Source organism: Alosa pseudoharengus, unplaced genomic scaffold (genome assembly GCF_046254945.1).
Source record: "Alosa pseudoharengus isolate Yale_2024_CS ecotype anadromous, Long Island Sound unplaced genomic scaffold, YU_APseudo_1.1 YU_APseudo_1.1_scf_22, whole genome shotgun sequence".
NCBI lineage: Eukaryota > Metazoa > Chordata > Actinopteri > Clupeiformes > Clupeidae > Alosa > Alosa pseudoharengus.
Window position 1 is genome coordinate 8332755 of NW_027468680.1, and position 16571 is coordinate 8349325.

General features: G+C 44.0%; 1 protein-coding gene across 2 annotated transcripts in view; it reads right to left on the bottom strand.

Annotated features, from left to right (window-relative positions):
- itsn2b (intersectin 2b) overlaps window positions 1–16571 on the bottom strand; it is a 51722-nt gene that overhangs the window by 10578 nt on the left and 24573 nt on the right. For both annotated transcript variants that reach the window (XM_076300405.1, XM_076300406.1), the window contains exons 15-28: window positions 13850–13937; window positions 13341–13480; window positions 11492–11631; window positions 10155–11038; window positions 9707–9831; window positions 9093–9256; window positions 8182–8251; window positions 6322–6518; window positions 5275–5318; window positions 2911–3077; window positions 2694–2736; window positions 2069–2190; window positions 1548–1644; window positions 1034–1228 (exon numbers count right to left, since the gene is read on the bottom strand). In XM_076300405.1, the coding sequence (XP_076156520.1) occupies window positions 1034–1228; window positions 1548–1644; window positions 2069–2190; window positions 2694–2736; window positions 2911–3077; window positions 5275–5318; window positions 6322–6518; window positions 8182–8251; window positions 9093–9256; window positions 9707–9831; window positions 10155–11038; window positions 11492–11631; window positions 13341–13480; window positions 13850–13937 (2476 nt within the window). The remainder of the gene's footprint in view (window positions 1–1033; window positions 1229–1547; window positions 1645–2068; window positions 2191–2693; window positions 2737–2910; window positions 3078–5274; window positions 5319–6321; window positions 6519–8181; window positions 8252–9092; window positions 9257–9706; window positions 9832–10154; window positions 11039–11491; window positions 11632–13340; window positions 13481–13849; window positions 13938–16571) is intronic.

The following is a 16571-nucleotide window of genomic DNA, read 5'->3' on the forward strand; positions in this document are numbered from 1 at the left end:
TAAAAAGTCAGAAGCAACTCCACAGCAAACACAACTAGTGGAAAACGCAGGAGAAGGCTTTTAAGGAAACGTGTTAGTGGATGCTAAAGCCGTAAGCCCTGAGCACAATGCCTTTGATAAGGGGGGTGGGGATGGGGCGCGACGATGGCCCTTCAGCCCAAACACAGAACGGGGGGGATCTGACCAGGGGAGGCACTGAGAGCAAGAAGAGGAAGAGTAAGAGAGGAGGAGGAAGAAGGAAGAGGTGGAAGCAGCGGCAGCCGTACTACCACCCTACAAAAAAACAACAACAGAGAGCAGGGCAGACAGAGAGAGAGAGAGAAAGGGAGAGAGAGAGAAATGGAAAGAGAGAGAGAGAGGGGAGAGATAGGGAGGAAGAGAGAGAGAGAGAAAGGGAGGGAAAAGAAGCGCAAGAAAAGAGAAATTACGCATGAGAACATATTGGACGGATGGATAGACAGAAGAACAGAAAAACATTGATCACTTTGAGCTCGATCTGATAATGAACACATATATAGCAAAATAATAATAACAATAATGATAATGATAATGACAAGACTCATTAGCCTTCCATAACTCAAACAGCATCAGCTGGACATCCTAATACCCCTCTTGGCTGACTAGAATAACAGGCCATTATGTGCGAGTGACCGTTTACAAATACCAGTATGCCAAGACAGACATGTACCTTCACCATATGGAGCGGTTAAAAAACAAACAAACATGTGACCTTGCTAAATTAAAAAAGATACACTACAACATCTCTCACCAATACTGCTCCAATTCTGCCAACACCATTGAAAGAAAGGAACATACAAACACATAAAGACAGTGGTGGAGTAGGAGTTTACCTTCTCAAAGTGATATAGTCCCACTATACTGTCCTGATAATAATAACCAATGTAGTGCTATACTGTGAGCTGCTTTGGACAAAAGCTCTGCCAAATACCATAAACATAAACATAATAAGTGCTGTGTGTGTGAATGCTGAAGTCTTTAGGGGTGATGAGGCAGCCTGTTTTTCTCTACTTACACTGCTGACTGGGGTCGGACTCTGCAGTGGTCATCTTGACGTAGTTGGTCGGGAAGAGGCCCGTGACCCCGTTGATCTCGCCTTTCCACCAATCCGGGTCGTTCTTGTCCAGCACGTTGATGAGCTGGCTCGCGGAGAAGCTCAGCTCATCCTTATTGGCTGCCGTGTAGTCGTACATAGCGATGACCTGGCACACTGAGGAGAAAGGGACACGTTGGAGTGAGAGAGAGAATCAGAGACAAAGACAGAAAGAAAGACAAACAGACAGAAGGTAAGAAAGATAGACAGACAGAAAGAAGGAAAGAGAGAAAGAAAGAGACAGACAGCAAAAAAGAAAGAAAGAAAAACAAAGAAACAAAGAAAAAGAAAGAAAGAAAGAAAAAATTAAAGAAGGAAAGAAGAAAAGAACAGAAAGAAAGAAAGAAATCCCCATCCCCTGCATGTTCTGCTTGGTGGGGAAATGAGAGTGTTGCTGAGGGTATGGAGTGAGAGTTTAGGGCGCACAGTAGCTCACCTACAGCAGGCGCTGGGGTGGACTTGCCACTGTTGGAGCCCAGCATCTTAACATGAGACGCAGGGAACCAGCCTTTCTGCCTCCTCTTACCCCTCGCCTGGAACATGAAGGAATGGAACAGCACAAATAAGACAGACAACCCCACACAGGTCCAGATCATCTTGGCTACAGTGTGTACTTTTAGCGGGACCGCCCTTTTTTCCGAAAGGAAAATTCTCAACTTTTTCCTAACAGATTATATTTTTTGCTAGGGACAAAATACATTTTAAATTTCCGTACTTTTCCAGGTCTGGAAAACAATATTTCATACATTTTCCACAATAATTCCGCGACAAAATGTGTATGTTGTGGAGGCGCCCCCTATTACAGGTATAGTGAGAGTGTGAGTGATGAGGAGGTGTGTGTGTGTGTGTGTGTGTGTGTGTGTGTGAGGTTGAGGCGTCCCCAGTTACAGGTATAGTGAGAGTGTGAGTCAGGTGGAGGTGTGTGTGTGTGTGTGTGAGGTGGAAGTGACCTCTGACCTGCAGTTCTCCCAGCCACCAGCCGGTGGGGTTCCTACTGAGGATGAGGATGAGCTGCCCGGGCGCCAAGGTCAGCTGCTCCGCCCCGCTCGCCGAGTACGCCTTGGTCACCTGGGCGATCTCTGGAGGAGGGTGAGTGGACAGGAAGGGATGAGTATAGGAGAGAGAGCAGTGTAGATGCTGGGTACCATACGACTATAGACCCTTTCAACAATAAAAACAAAAACAATGGAAGTCTTGTGGGGCCAACTATGATGCTGATAATGGAACTCTCTTGAAAGGGTCCATAGCGCACGTGTCCCTTTCAATAGAGTTCCATTATCAGCATCATAGTTGGACCCACAAGGCTTCCGTTTTAACATTCCATATGTTATCTTAATGCAGAGAAAGTAGATTGGGGCCCAAATAGAACGTTCAAGCATTGTTTTTGTTTTTATTGTTGAAAGGGTCCATATGTGTCTGTGCACTGGTGAAAGAGATCATCTGTGCACATGTGGGGCCAGATGTGTAATGTGTGTGTATTGGATGGCCTCATGAGAGGGCCGTGACTGACTGTTGTAGACTGTTGTATTGTTAGCAATTTGATTAGACTTAGAAAAGGAGTTGAAGGGGGTTTGATTTGTACCTGGCTTCTTATTCATTCCAGATTTCCCTGAGAGGCTGGAGGTCTGGTTAAAAAGATTCAACAAAATCACAGAGAATAGAATCAGCAAGAGCAACTACAAATTAGTCTACAAGCATCAAAACTACATACAGTACATATATCAATCAATCAGCTAGCAGTGATGAAAGTGTGCGTGACTATGGAGGATGACCAGGAGTCATCGGCAGGAGTCATTTACATCGGCCTCTTTGGGCTTGACGTAGTTGAAGGGGAAGAGACCGTAGCGCTCGCCGATGCAGCCCTTCCACCACTCTCCCTCTCGCTCCGTCACCAAGATGGCGTCGCCCTCGTTGAACGTCAGGTCACCTGGCTCTGGGCTCTCGTAGGTGTACAACGCCACATACTCTGGTTGTGGAGACACACACACATTTCATCAACACACATGAGCACTGCAGGGTGAGTTATTAGAATGATACTGTGCAGATCTAGAGTTTTGGATTCATTTCAAATGACTGCTTGTTATGTACATTATGATATCTTCAAATGGAACCTACAGTTAGCAAGATTCTCTAACATCATATTTTTTGTGGGTTATTGCACTACACAGTTGCCTCCGAGCACTGATTCATGGTAAACTTATGCTCAATTAAAAAAATAAGGTCTAAATAATAGAACCCAGGTAATAAGGGGGCATTCTGCCAGGTACTTTCCTTAGTGAAAAATAAAAGGCGGGAAGTATGGCCCTATCTACACTGGGTCAACAACTGAAGCACTCTATTCACGGAGGGTAATTTTTTTGAATTAAGACTGGTCTAACTTTTAGGAACCTACACACCGCTATCAAGTCTGGTGTAGCCAGTTCCATTGATTAAAGTGGAAGTTAATTGTTGCAGAAGGCGCTCCGTGAATGGAATGTTTCAGTTACATGCCCAGTGTAGCCTCTCTGTAAGGCAGGGGTGTCAAACTCATTTTGGTTCAGGGGCCACATACAGCCCATCTGATCTCAAGTGGGCCGGACCAGTGAAATAATTGCAAAACATCCTTTGACAACTCCAAATCTCCAGCTTAGTTTTTTTCAGTAGGCTATGCTTTACCCTTCAGCCTACATTTGTAGCCTACATAATGACAAGGGATATATTAGATTATTACACATTTATTCAGAGAGGCCAATGAAATTGAAATAAAATGCATTTCACTCTCATAAACAACTGGTTTATTTTTATAGTTGAGTGGATAGGCCTACATTTTTACATCTGACCACCTGAACCAACTCACCACACTAAACTCAAGTGGGAGCTATGAAGAAAGTTAACATCCTGCCTTAAAAATGTAAATGTGCAAATGTATGAAAAATAAAATGAATTTAACAAACATAAGTTAGCAGTGCATGAGCAATACGATCAACTGATACGATTAGGTTACATCAGATTAAATAATTTTGTAGGCTAGGTGGCGGTGATGTGTAATAGGCTATCCACCATAAAGGTCAGATCCTGCACCCATTCCGGGCATTTAAATTGCTACTGGTCTGCCTTTTTCTCCAAGAACTGTCCAATTTCCTCTCGTAGTTCAAAGAAACGCTTGAGTACGGCACCTCGGCTTAACCACCGTACAGCTAAGAAAACAGTCAAACTGACGGTGAGTCAGACCTCGCGACCTGATTAAATTTACAGTTTGCACAACCACACTTTAACATGATCCAAGTTCCACAACACTTCCTGGTGCAAAATACAATAAAATGCCCAAACATCTTGTCCTCCGTTTGCAGGCTGCACTTTGTCTCTGAATTTTGTCGCAACGCCTGCTTTTCTCCCGACAATGTAGCCAAACTGACAGCACAGGACCAGTCAACTGTCATACTGTCATAACTCCTCACAGGAATGGGCTAGAGATTTTTTTTTTTTTGACATCGTCAGAAATTTATTCTCTACAAGTCTGGGCCGGATTAAACCATCTAGCGGGCCGCATCTGGCCCGCGGGCCGTATGTTTGACACCCCTGCTGTAAGGATTGTGAAGGAGAAAAGAAAGCCGGAAAAATAACTGCATTTCTTTGTAGCGGATATACTGTAAATAAGAAGTCATGCAGCCGCATAAAGCATATCCACAGCAGTGCAGCACGTGAATGAGGTGGGTTGGCTGTGAACCAGAGAGAGATTTTATCTGAAGGACATCTGAAGGTCAGATTAGTCTGTGGTATGTTCACAGCAAAACACCTGGATTAGCAGAGCTCAGATGACAGATGCGGCCAGATAATGAAGATTTGAGAGACCTCAGTAAACAAGCAGAGCTGCGGAATGAGGAACAGCTCAGCTCGGAGACAGGAGGGAAAGCGAAAGGTAGAGAGGGAGTGATAGAACCGGACAGACGCCTGACGTCACCTTGGGGGCATGTTTCAAGGTCACTGGAGGGTAATCTATAGAAACCACTGAGCGGATATTAAAGTGATTTTTAGTGCGGTATAAAACTGAGTTTTTGTGGGACTGGGATATGGGATTACTGCTCATTCATTTTCAACTGACAGCAGGTAGCTTTACTGCTGCTGACGATGACGAGACGTGTGTGTTTACAGATGGATGTGTGGGTTCAGTGACACTGCCGTACCTTGCTGTTGGGAGCCGTCTGAGCCGTCAGCCCCGTCTGACACACTGTTGACAAAACAAGAAAGAAATTACCCAGAATTCCACTTGACAAGGCTCCCCAGACATGAAGGCAATATGAACTGCCATGACGGCGGAAGTGACACGGTCACCTTGACGACTAAAAAAGCAAGTTGTTGCCCAGACACTTCCTGGATTGAAATCGATTCATCGAGAGCTCTTAGGGATTCTTCTTTCAAACCTACAGATGTCAAGCATGTGACAACACTCACAGAGCTCTCTCTGAAAGACTTATCTCTCAACGCCACATTCAATGCACACAAACACACACTTACACATATACACACACGCATACATCAAACGTATACATTTACACATATATACACACACACATACATCAAACGCATACATCTACAATACACATCCTGACTTTTCTGACAAGAGGAATGAACACAATAGGAGTTTCAGTACACAGACTACATTTCAACTACAGTGTGTAAAATATAAAATATGTTTTAGAGTCCCATTGGCACTTATTAAAAAGCAATTCCATCAAGACATGAGTAGCAATAACCATCCTCAGGTGTCTACTCTATCATCTATGAATGGAGTGTGTGAATATTCTCAGTGAGTAAATGTGTGTTTATTTTGTACGTGTGGTTGTTTACAATATATGTGTGTGTGTGTATATATCTGAAATTACATTATAACTACATTTGTGAATCGAGTGATTGGGTCATTTAGTGATTTTGTTATTCTGAATTGTCCTGATTGGGTCATTTAGTGATTTTGTAATTCTGAATTGTCCTCCTCTTCCAGACAATGTAAAGTATGTTGTAAGACCAGGGCTCTAAAGACCAGATCAGTCTTAAAGAGTATAAATGGGTGTAGATTAGTGAGTGTATGTGTATGTGTGTGTGTGTGTGTGTGTGTGTGTGTGTGTGTGTGTGTGTGTGTGTGTGTGTATGTGTGTGTATGTGTGTGTATGTGTGTGTGTGTGTGTGTGTGTGTGTGTGTGTGTGTGTGTGTGTGTGTGTGCGTGTGTTCTCACTCTGCATGTGTGTCGGCGGCGGTCAGCACGCTGACGTAGGATTTGGGGAACCAGCCCTGCACCCCATTGAGCTTGCCTAGCCACCAGCTGTCCTGCTGCTCCAGCACTGTGATCACGTCGTCCTTGGAGAAGTTCAGGTGGTTGTCCGTCTTCGCCGTCCACGAGCACAGAGCCTGGGCCTGCATGTTCCCCACCACCTGGGACAAAGGACGCCAGGGTCAGTAAAGCAACAAGTAGACTTCATGCAGACCAGCGTATTACAGTTACATTTATTCATTTAGAAGACGGTTTTATCCAAAGCCACTTATATACAGTAAACTAAAAGAGAAGATTTGCCAAATTTTTCATTGGGTGCAACCCACATACTCAGCTCTGCTGCTCATCCCACAAGTGCATGTTCCTTACAAATGGGGCACCATTTGAAAGGAAACTAAACAGGCTTTCCAACGGTATAAGATTTATTGGCAAAAAACATTGTAACAACAGAGAAATAATCTACCAAAACAAATTTCCTTACATTTTGTGCTAAGTTTATGTCAATTATAATACAAAAGCCATTCTCCTCAGAGCAACTCAGGGTTAAGTGCCTTGCTCAAGGGCACAACGTTGGAAGCCGGGAATTGACGCCACAACTTTTCTTACAACAATCTGTCTCTGCGTGCATATCTCCCATCTACTAGATCGGCATTGTACTACGCACCCAGTTTCACACAGGCAATACGCAAGATCTGTGCGGCCGAAAGGCTGCAGCACAGAAAGGTTGTACGGACCAGAGCCATATATAGGTACCTTTATATGGCTCTGGTACGGACCAGTCATAAGATGTCTCCGTTCAGTGCGTGGACCGCATCCGTAGAAGAACACTTGCGACAGAGATTCGCAATGTCCGACCGTTTCTCCGGTGGTGCCAGAGAAATTCTACGATCGTTACCAGGCAGTCATCAAGCCACACATCAAATTTTGCACACATTTATACATTTTCATTAAAAGAAATGACTGGCTCTTTGAAACTGACAGGTATAGTTCGAAAACTATAGACAGAACCTTGAAAGGACTTGATATGAAAAGAAAATCAGCTGTAGAAAGAGGTGCTCGGCTAAATCTCATTCTCCCCTCTAAGGTCTAAGCCCTGAACCTTTAAAGACTTAACTGACATTCACTGATAAGTGGTTGACTTTGAAAGGCTGTAAAAGCTCAAAATGCTGATAATAGGAATGGAACAGTACCAGTACCTGCATATTGTTAAGATGACCAAAAACACGTTGCAAACTATTTCCGCTTCTGTTTTATAGCAGTTGTTCACTGATATTTTTAACGCTTCTATGCTTAGCTCTTGTTGGGGGCAGCCGTGGCCTACTGGTTAGCGCTTTGGACTCGTAACCGGAGGGTTGCCGGTTCGAACCCCGACCAGTAGGCACGACTGAAGTGCCCTTGAGCAAGGCACCTAACCCCTCACTGCTCCCCGAGCGCCGCTGTTGTTGCAGGCAGCTCACTGTGCCGGGATTAGTGTGTGCTTCACCTCACTGTGTGTACACTGTGTGCTGAGTGTGTTTCACTAATTCACAGATTGGGATAAATGCAGAGACCAAATTTCCCTCACGGGAACAAAAAAGTATATATACTTATACTTATACTACTGTTTAACGCCACAATAAACGTAGTAATTCCCTTAGGTAACGACTACATAAATGCTTACAGAACCCTAATGCCCTAATGATTTCACAGCGGGACACCACTAAGCCCACACAAATTCAATTTATGCACATCAAAGTCTTTAGGTCTGTGAGTGTGTGAGTGTGGAGAATGAGATCAGGCCGTCCAGAGACAGACGAGAGACTACCTGGAGGTCGGCTCACTTACCTGGCTGGTTTCTGAGGAGGCGGAGCTTGGGGTGAGCGTGGGGGTGAAGGCGGAGGTCTCACCTGGTTTACTGCACACAGGAACACAACGGGGTGTAAGCGGTCTGCTCTTAATGGCTTTTTCACACAGGATTATTTAAAAGTGACAAATTGTGGCCAGAAAGCACAAACTTTTGAGAAAACAGAGGAAATAAACAAGACTTGAGAACTACTTAAAACTACTGGCGCGTGTGTGTGTGTGTGTGTGTGTGTGTGTGTGTATGTGTGCTTGTGTGTGTGTATGTGTGTTTGTGTGTGTGTGTGTGTGTGTGTGTGTGTGTGTGTGTGTGTGTGTGTGTGTACGTCTTTGTGTCTCTGCATGTTTGTACTTTATGTCTGTGTGTGTGTCTGTGTGTGGGACTGCATTATCTCCATTTGTCAGAATGCCAAAAAGGTTAAAATATTTGAAGTGTCATGTGCTTTTGACCTATTTATGGAGGACTCATACTGTACAAAAACTCTTTTTACTGCCTTTGATTTCTAACATTGAGGATTCAGGATACAAATGGCAGCTCATTGTGTAAGTGTTTTGTAACCTAGGTCATGTACATAAGTTGGTGGTCTGTGGACTTTGCATTGGGGGACTATATAAAACCAAGGCCAAGCAGCTAGCAAAGTACTGTTCCATATCAGCAGTTATAGGAAGCATGTTTATGTGTTAGCATGTGTGTGTGTGTGGGTGTGTGTGTATGTGTGAATGTGTATGTGTGTGTGTATGTGTATGTATGTATGTATGTATGTATGTATGTATGTATGTATGTATGTATGTGTGTGTGTGTGTGTATGTGTGTGTATGTGTGTGTGTGTGTGTGTGTGTGTGTGTGTGTGTGTGTATGTGTGTAGTGTGTATGTATGTGTGTGTGTGTGTAATACCTAGAGATGGAGTTAGATAGCTGTGGTTTGAGGGAAGCTTTGGGTGGTACTGGGGCAGCATCAGGTTTGCTCTGCTTCTCCACATAGCTCTCAGGAAACCAGCCCATTTTGCCCTGACGGCTACCATACAGCCAACCTGGGTCGCGCTCGACACTCTCGTCCACCTGAGGGATGGACAACACACACACACACACACACACACACACATCATCAACATCAGAGTACATCAGAGCTTCTACACTGGAAGAATCACAAGACAAATGGCACAATGCATGGCAAACAAACATACATACATATAAAACTCAGCAAAGCACCTAGAAAAGTCTACGATGAGAAAGTTATCTATACAAGAAATGTTAATTTGCCTGTGGTCATTTTACATAAACTTGCAAGAGAGAGAGAGTGATTTGTACCGGCAAAGAGATTATATAATAATGTCTCCTATAACTACAGGCCCTTTAAGAAGTAAAGCAGTTAAAAAGTAGCTAACAGTAAAAACAGTTAAAAAGTAGCTAACTTACAGTAGTAAACAGCTAAATAAACTACATTAGTTGATTTAGAGAAGAAGCAGAAATGCCACTATGGTTTAATTTGTCCCTCCCAGAAACGCTCACCTCTATGAGATCACCTTCCTCGAAGGAGAGCTCTTCATCGGTGCGGGCAGTGAATGGGTACAGGGATTTGAATGTGGTGAGAGCGGCTGACTTCCTGTGTTCTGTAGCCTGTGGCTGGCGCCCAGCTGTGTGAGTGGCACAAGACAGCACCGCATTAGCACAAACACAAACACACAAACAACCACAACACAAACACACAAACAACCATAACACAAACACACACACACACACACAAATACAGTAACATCTACATCCATCAGTATTGCAGATCAATGGCAGGCAGTGATTTCACCTTTTCAGGACAAAAAGTCACCTCTGCTGCATACAATTCCTCTCCACTGATAACAGAGCTCTTTCCTTCATTAGAATTATTTAAGGTAGACTTCTTTTGGAAATGTATAATTAATACTAGTGTGTGTAGTGTGTGTGTGTGTGTGTGTGTACATACCTTTCCTCTCCTCAAGGCCTCTAAGCAGAGCAGTGAGTTTGTTGTGGATGTCAAGCTTTGCATTATTCGGCTGCTGCTGCTGCTGCTGCTGTTGTTGTTGTTGCTGTTGCTGCTTCTGCTGTCTGGCTGCCTCCTCTCTCTTCCTGGCTGCCGCCAATTCTTCCTCCTGCTGCCTCCTCTTCCTCTCTTCCTCCTGCCGTTTGCGCTCCTGCTCCTGGGCCCTCCGCTCCTCATCCCTCTTCCTCCTCTCCTCCTCCACTCTCTTCTTCTCCTCCTCCTGTTTCTTCCTCTCGTCCGCGTCTCTCTTGGCGGCCTCCTGTGCCCGTGCTCTCCTCCTTTCCTCCTCCTCTTTCTCCCTCCGTCTCTCCTCCTCCATCCGCTTCTCCTCCTCTCTCCTCCTCTTCTCTTCTTCCAGTCTCTTCTGCTCTTCTTTCCTCTTCTCCTCCTCTTGTCTCCTCTCTTCCTCCTTTCTCCTCCTCTCATCCTCTCTTCTCCTCTGTTCCTCCTCCATCACTCGTCGTCGGTCCTCCTCCGCTTTCATCCTCCTCTCCTCCTCCAGCTTCTTCCGTTCCTCCTCCAGCTTTCTCCTCTCCTCCTCCAAACGTTTCCGCTCCTCCTCCGCCTTCTTCCTCTCCTCCTCAATCTTCCTCTCCTCCCGTTTCTTCCTCTCCTCTTCGTCTTGTCTCCTCCTCTCCTCGTCTCGCCTCTTGCGCTCCTGCTCTCTCTTCTCGTCCTCCTCCTTCCTCCTCCTCCTCTCCTCCTCCTCCCTCTCCCGGCGCTCTCGTTCGGCTCGCTCTCTCTCCTCCCGGAGCTTTTTCTGACGCTCCTCCTCCTCGCGCTTCAGCCTCTCCTGACGCTCACGCTCCTGCTCCTCCTGGATACGTCTGAGAGAGAGACAGACAGACAGACAGACAGACAGAGAGAGAAAGAGAGAGACAGAGACAGAAACAGAGATATGGAGAGAGAGATGGAGAGACAGACAGAGAGAGAGAGACAGAAACAGAGAGAGAGAGAGAGATGGAGAGACAGACAGGGAAAGACAGAGACAGAAACAGAGAGAGAGAGAGATGGATTAGAGAGAGTTTTTAATTTGATATTTTGTAAATGCTGGACCACTGTTTGAGACAGACAGGTGTACTGCGACTGTATGGCTGGCATATTTATGGCCTTTAAATCTAATTCAATAAGATTCAATAATCTGACAGAAATGCTATGAAGATTCAATTTAATTTTGTACTAAGTAATGAGTTGACCTATTATACCTACTATCATATAAGTGCTGCCTGTTTTTAGATGAGTGTCATGTACTGCTGTGTTTCTGATTTTGTTCGTCTCACCTTCTCTCCTCCTCCTCCTCTCTCTTCTTCTTCTCCAGCTCTTCTTTCTTGTGCTTCTTCAGCTCTCGGAGTTTGTCCTCTTTCACGCTGCGCAGTTTGTCCAGAGCAGCTTGCTGTTTCCTCTGACTGTCCCGCAGTTCCTGTGACATCACACCACAGACTCAGTCCACCTGCATCTACACTTTTGTTACACACCATCGCTACGACAACGACAGGCCAACAAGCCATGGGGATGATTCCCTCATTTATGAGAATGACGCAAGTCCTGAGGCTTTACCAGGCAAAACAAACAGCATGGTATGTTAGAATCCACTCAGTTTAATACTTAGATGAAACTTATCTTTTGATGTTTACAGTATAATTGAAAAATACACTGTCAATGATGATGACCGAACTAAAGCCACCACAAACTGTTTTTGAAATATGATTGACAGGTAAAAGGAAAAAGAAAATAACAAGCAAGCACACCACAGATGATGCAAATTAATGTAAAGATTTGGGGTGAGGGATGCAAGCAAAGCCTTACAAAAAGAAAAAATAGGTCAGACAGACAAACAGGCAGACAGACAGACAGACAGACAGACAGACAAACAGGCAGACAGACAGACAGGCAGACAGGCAGACAGACAGACAGACAGACAGACAGGCAGACAGTCAGACAAACAGACACAGACAGGCAGATAGACAGACAGACAGATAGATAGACAGACACAGAGAGGTCATGGGAGGGATGAGAAGGCTGGGGGGGGGGGGGGCACGACCTTGATGAGGTAGAAGAGTTTGCTAAGGCAGCAGAGCAGGGCCAGAGGCCCCCGGAGCAGCAAGCCGTCCTGCGGGTCCCCGCACTGCTCCACAAGCCAAAGAGAGAGCCAGAGAGACAGGACAGACAGAGAGGACAGGACTCAAGGGAACACAAGAGGACAGTAGAGCACTAGAGCAGGGCAACTAGGGGCCAGGGAGACTGGGCCACAGGACAGCACTGCGTCAGTCCACTCAGAGTGAGTGAGTGAGTGAGTGAGAGAATGAGTGAGTGAGTGAGTGAGTGAGTGAGTGAGTGAGTGAGTGAGTGAGTGAGTGAGTGAGTGAGTGAGTGAGTGAGTGAGTGAGTGAGTGAGTGAGAGAATGAGTGAGTGAGTGAGTGTGTGAGTGAGTGAGTGAGTGAGTGAGTGAGTGAGTGAGTGAGTGAGAGAATGAGTGAGTGAGTGAGTGAGTGAGTGAGTGAGTGAGTGAGTGAGTGAGTGAGAGAATGAGTGAGTGAGTGAGTGAGTGAGTGAGTGAGTGAGTGAGTGAGTGAGTGAGTGAGTGAGTGAGTGAGTGAGTGAGTGAGTGAGTGAGTGAGTGAGTGAGTGAGTGAGTGAGTGAGTGAGTGAGTGAGTGTGTGTGTGTGTGTGTGTGTGAGTGAGAGAGAGAGAGCATGCACACACTTAAAAACTACTCCCTTGAAAATTCTCAGACCTCTCTGCTGAGAATTGGATTATCAATTTCATATCTCTAAGTAAAAGTTATCGAAGGTTCTTCAGCTGGATAAGCCAAAGTGTAGTTAAGAGTGTGTATCATACTGTAGTTAATAGCTATCTTATTACTAGCAACATTTAATGAGCGATACTAATCAATATGTGTCGTTATATATCCGTGTAGATTATGTAACCGTATCCGATTATATATATTAGTGTAGAAATGACTCAAATTCTACCATCAACACAAATGCTTTTATCAGTCAACTAGCCAATGTAGCTCCAGAGTGGTGACTGAAAGGCTATTTGAAAAGGGAGGGGCTTGAGCTGCCAGAGACGCTTAGGGAGAGAGAGGATTCTCTCCATTGTTTGGTCCTGGCTGTGACCCTGCTTACCATGATGTCTTTCTTGTATTGTTCCATGTCTGCGAGCTTGGCAGCGGTTTCTTTCTCCAGGGCCTCCAGTTGTTCTTTCAGCTTTCGACAGGCGAGGTCTTTCTCCGTTACGCTGCCTTGGAGTGTCGTCATGGTTGCGGCTGGACAAAGGCACATGTTCAGACCAGTGAGATGACCGAATACCACGGCTTGAGCGCAAGTGACCTTGAATTCCCTCAATCTAACTGATTTGAAAGACTTGTGAATGGATGAATGAATGAGTATGTGTGGACACTGTTCATAGTTGACTTTGCAAGACAAATTCCCTAGCATAATGCAGCCATGCTGAATTTATTTCTTCTTTTCTGTCATTCATTCTTCCATCCATTCATTCATCCATCCATCCATCCATCCAGCCATTCATTAATTCATCCATCCATCCATCCAGTAAGTGACATTTCCAATATTCACAAAAAAAAAAAAATCAAAAACATCCAGACAAGGTTGACTTTTTGTCTTATCTCTCTTACCTGGCATATTGTTTATCTTGATTAGGCGCAGCTTGTCATTCAGCTTTTGCTGTTCTGGAGCCAACTGGGCAAGCTTCCTCTGGAACTCCTGTGAAGACATGTATGAACCGTAGAACTGAGAACACCATACTAGAACACCATAGCACACATTAGAACACCCTGCATCTTATCAAAGATCCTTGATTACTAGCAAGATAGAGCCAAAGATTGTTAAGGCGGAGCAAGATACTTCGTCGTAGTTCATGTCTATGGGCGCGAAATGGGGATCGAATCCTGTCTGCATAAAGAGGCGTGTCGATGACGTATTGATGAGCGTACGTTGCAAACCGCCAACAGCAGCGGCATAAATAACCGGCGCACACCTGATATAAAGTCGATTTTCTCCAGACTGGAATGCTCAAAAATGCTAAAAATGTACCTGAAATGTTCACAAGGGTTTGAGGATCATGAAAACGTGCCAGAAATTCACATTCCTAACTCTATAGAACTAAGACCTTAGCATATGTGGTAAAATTCTGAGCTATGCCCATAGACTTCAATGGAGCAGTCGCTGCCTCTGCTCTGCATAAAGGGGGATTTTGACCCCCCCCCCCCCCCCCGTGCGATCCGGGTTCCCGGAAGTGGCTCCTGATGAAGTATCTTGCTCCGCCTTAACAATCTTTGATAGAGCAACGTAATCCGAACGCTAAAAAATTACACTTTTAGGCTTGAAATGATCCCAAACACTTACAGATTATGACAACATTTTCCAAAAAACCCTCAACAAACCCAGAAAGACATAATGACCAATTTATTGGTAAAATTCCACAAGTCTCCATTGACATTAGTGCAGCGAGGGTTTACTCTGGTCTGCATAAAGGGGGATTTTCCCCCTCCCCCTTGCAATAATCGAACGCGGAAATTGTCGAACGCTTGCGCCTCTCGCTCCGCTTTAACCCTCTCTGATCTTATTGCAACCATTCTCCTCTCATGTCCAAACATGAAGGGATAGGCAAAAATACATCAAAATGTAATTCAAAATAAAATATCAAATACCTTAATTTTAAGTGTATCAAAATAAACTACACAATACACTAGCCACGTCATGTTTCAACATAAAATACTGTATTTTGGAAATATAAAAAAATACTCTTTAAAGAAATCATGAAATCACTTTGCAAACATTCGATATCCGTCTGTTTAATCTATTCCTTTATCAGTACATAGACTCTGTTGATTAAGTGGACAGTGTTTGAGAGCAACATCTTTTCTCTGCCTATGAGACATATCAACAGATCAACTATGCTGACCAGCCTGTTACATCTCATAGCCTGAATACTGAATTATGCAAAAGTCACAACTGACAATGTCATTGACAGGATTCCTGTTGATCAGGAAGGATCACGACACTTTTAGTTGGTTTTTAACTAACTGGGTACCATGTAAGCGCTAAATGGTGTTATATTGAGGACAATGGGAATAAATATGAATTTTTCATTGTGTTGCTTTAGGTGCTACATTGGGCAACTTTTTGAGCAATGTTGCAGGGCAACCACATACATAGCCAGTTCCATGTGTTCCGATTGGATGATAAAAGTCTCAAGAAACTGACGATTAAAGTTCTCAAGAACTTGAGGTTGGTGTGAGGGCGCATATTGTGTGTGTGAGCAACCTACACATTACTCATCTTGCACTGGGTCATCTTCCTGAATCTCAATATTTTGATCACAACAACTCTGGGCAATGTCAGCACCAGTCAGAGGCTACATTCATTGTTTTGCACTTTTATGATATAACATCACCAAACGCATTGGTTTTACCAGAAATATTTGGCAGTATTTTTAAACTACAAAAAAAAAACACACTTATAAAGCATTTTGATACAAAATACAAAGCCATTTTCTTCAACCCAACAAAATACAAATGACAAAATTCCATTTTGTATTTGAAATACATATTTCAAATACATGTATTATAAATCCTGCCCAATCCTGCCCACATGAACCCCTGTGGGTGAGCATGATGATTCATGTACAGTAACATACACTAGTAACAGTTTGGAAATGCTGACAAGTTAAATCAAACGAGCAATGAGTGATTTGGGGAAAATATATTGCAATTGCGATTTGAATTGCGATCTGAAGATTCACAATTTGATATGTGTGATGAAGCATTACCAAATAACAGAAGAAAACATTGAAATATAAACCGCTCTATCTACTAGGGGGATGAAAAGGAAATTATATGAGTTACTTCTAAATACTCATCAGTCAGAGTTATCGTGCTCTGTATGCAGACTAATCGCATGTGGCACATCTTTAAGCTATTCATGGGCTTCATCAGGTCCCTTTCCAGGTGTATGAAATCAAGCACCTAGATTATGATTGCAGACTGCATGGTGCTTGATTAATACACCTGTGTAAAGGGACCTGATGAAACCCATGAATAGCTTAAAGATGTGTCACATGTGATTAGTTAGCATGCGGAGCAGAAGGAGCTGGACCTCTGACTGATGAGTATAACTGTCACCCAAAGATGACATGGAATTAGAAAAACATGTGACATTATTGACCATTGGCTCAGAGTCGCTACCTGCACAAGTAATTTCAGCCTTTGCGATTTACTAATTCAATTAATTCAAATCACAATTTCGATTCGATTCGAGTAATCTTTCAGCCCTAAATATAGTCAATTGATACAGCAACACATTTAAAAGTTATTTGGCCAAAGTGCTGCTAAATAT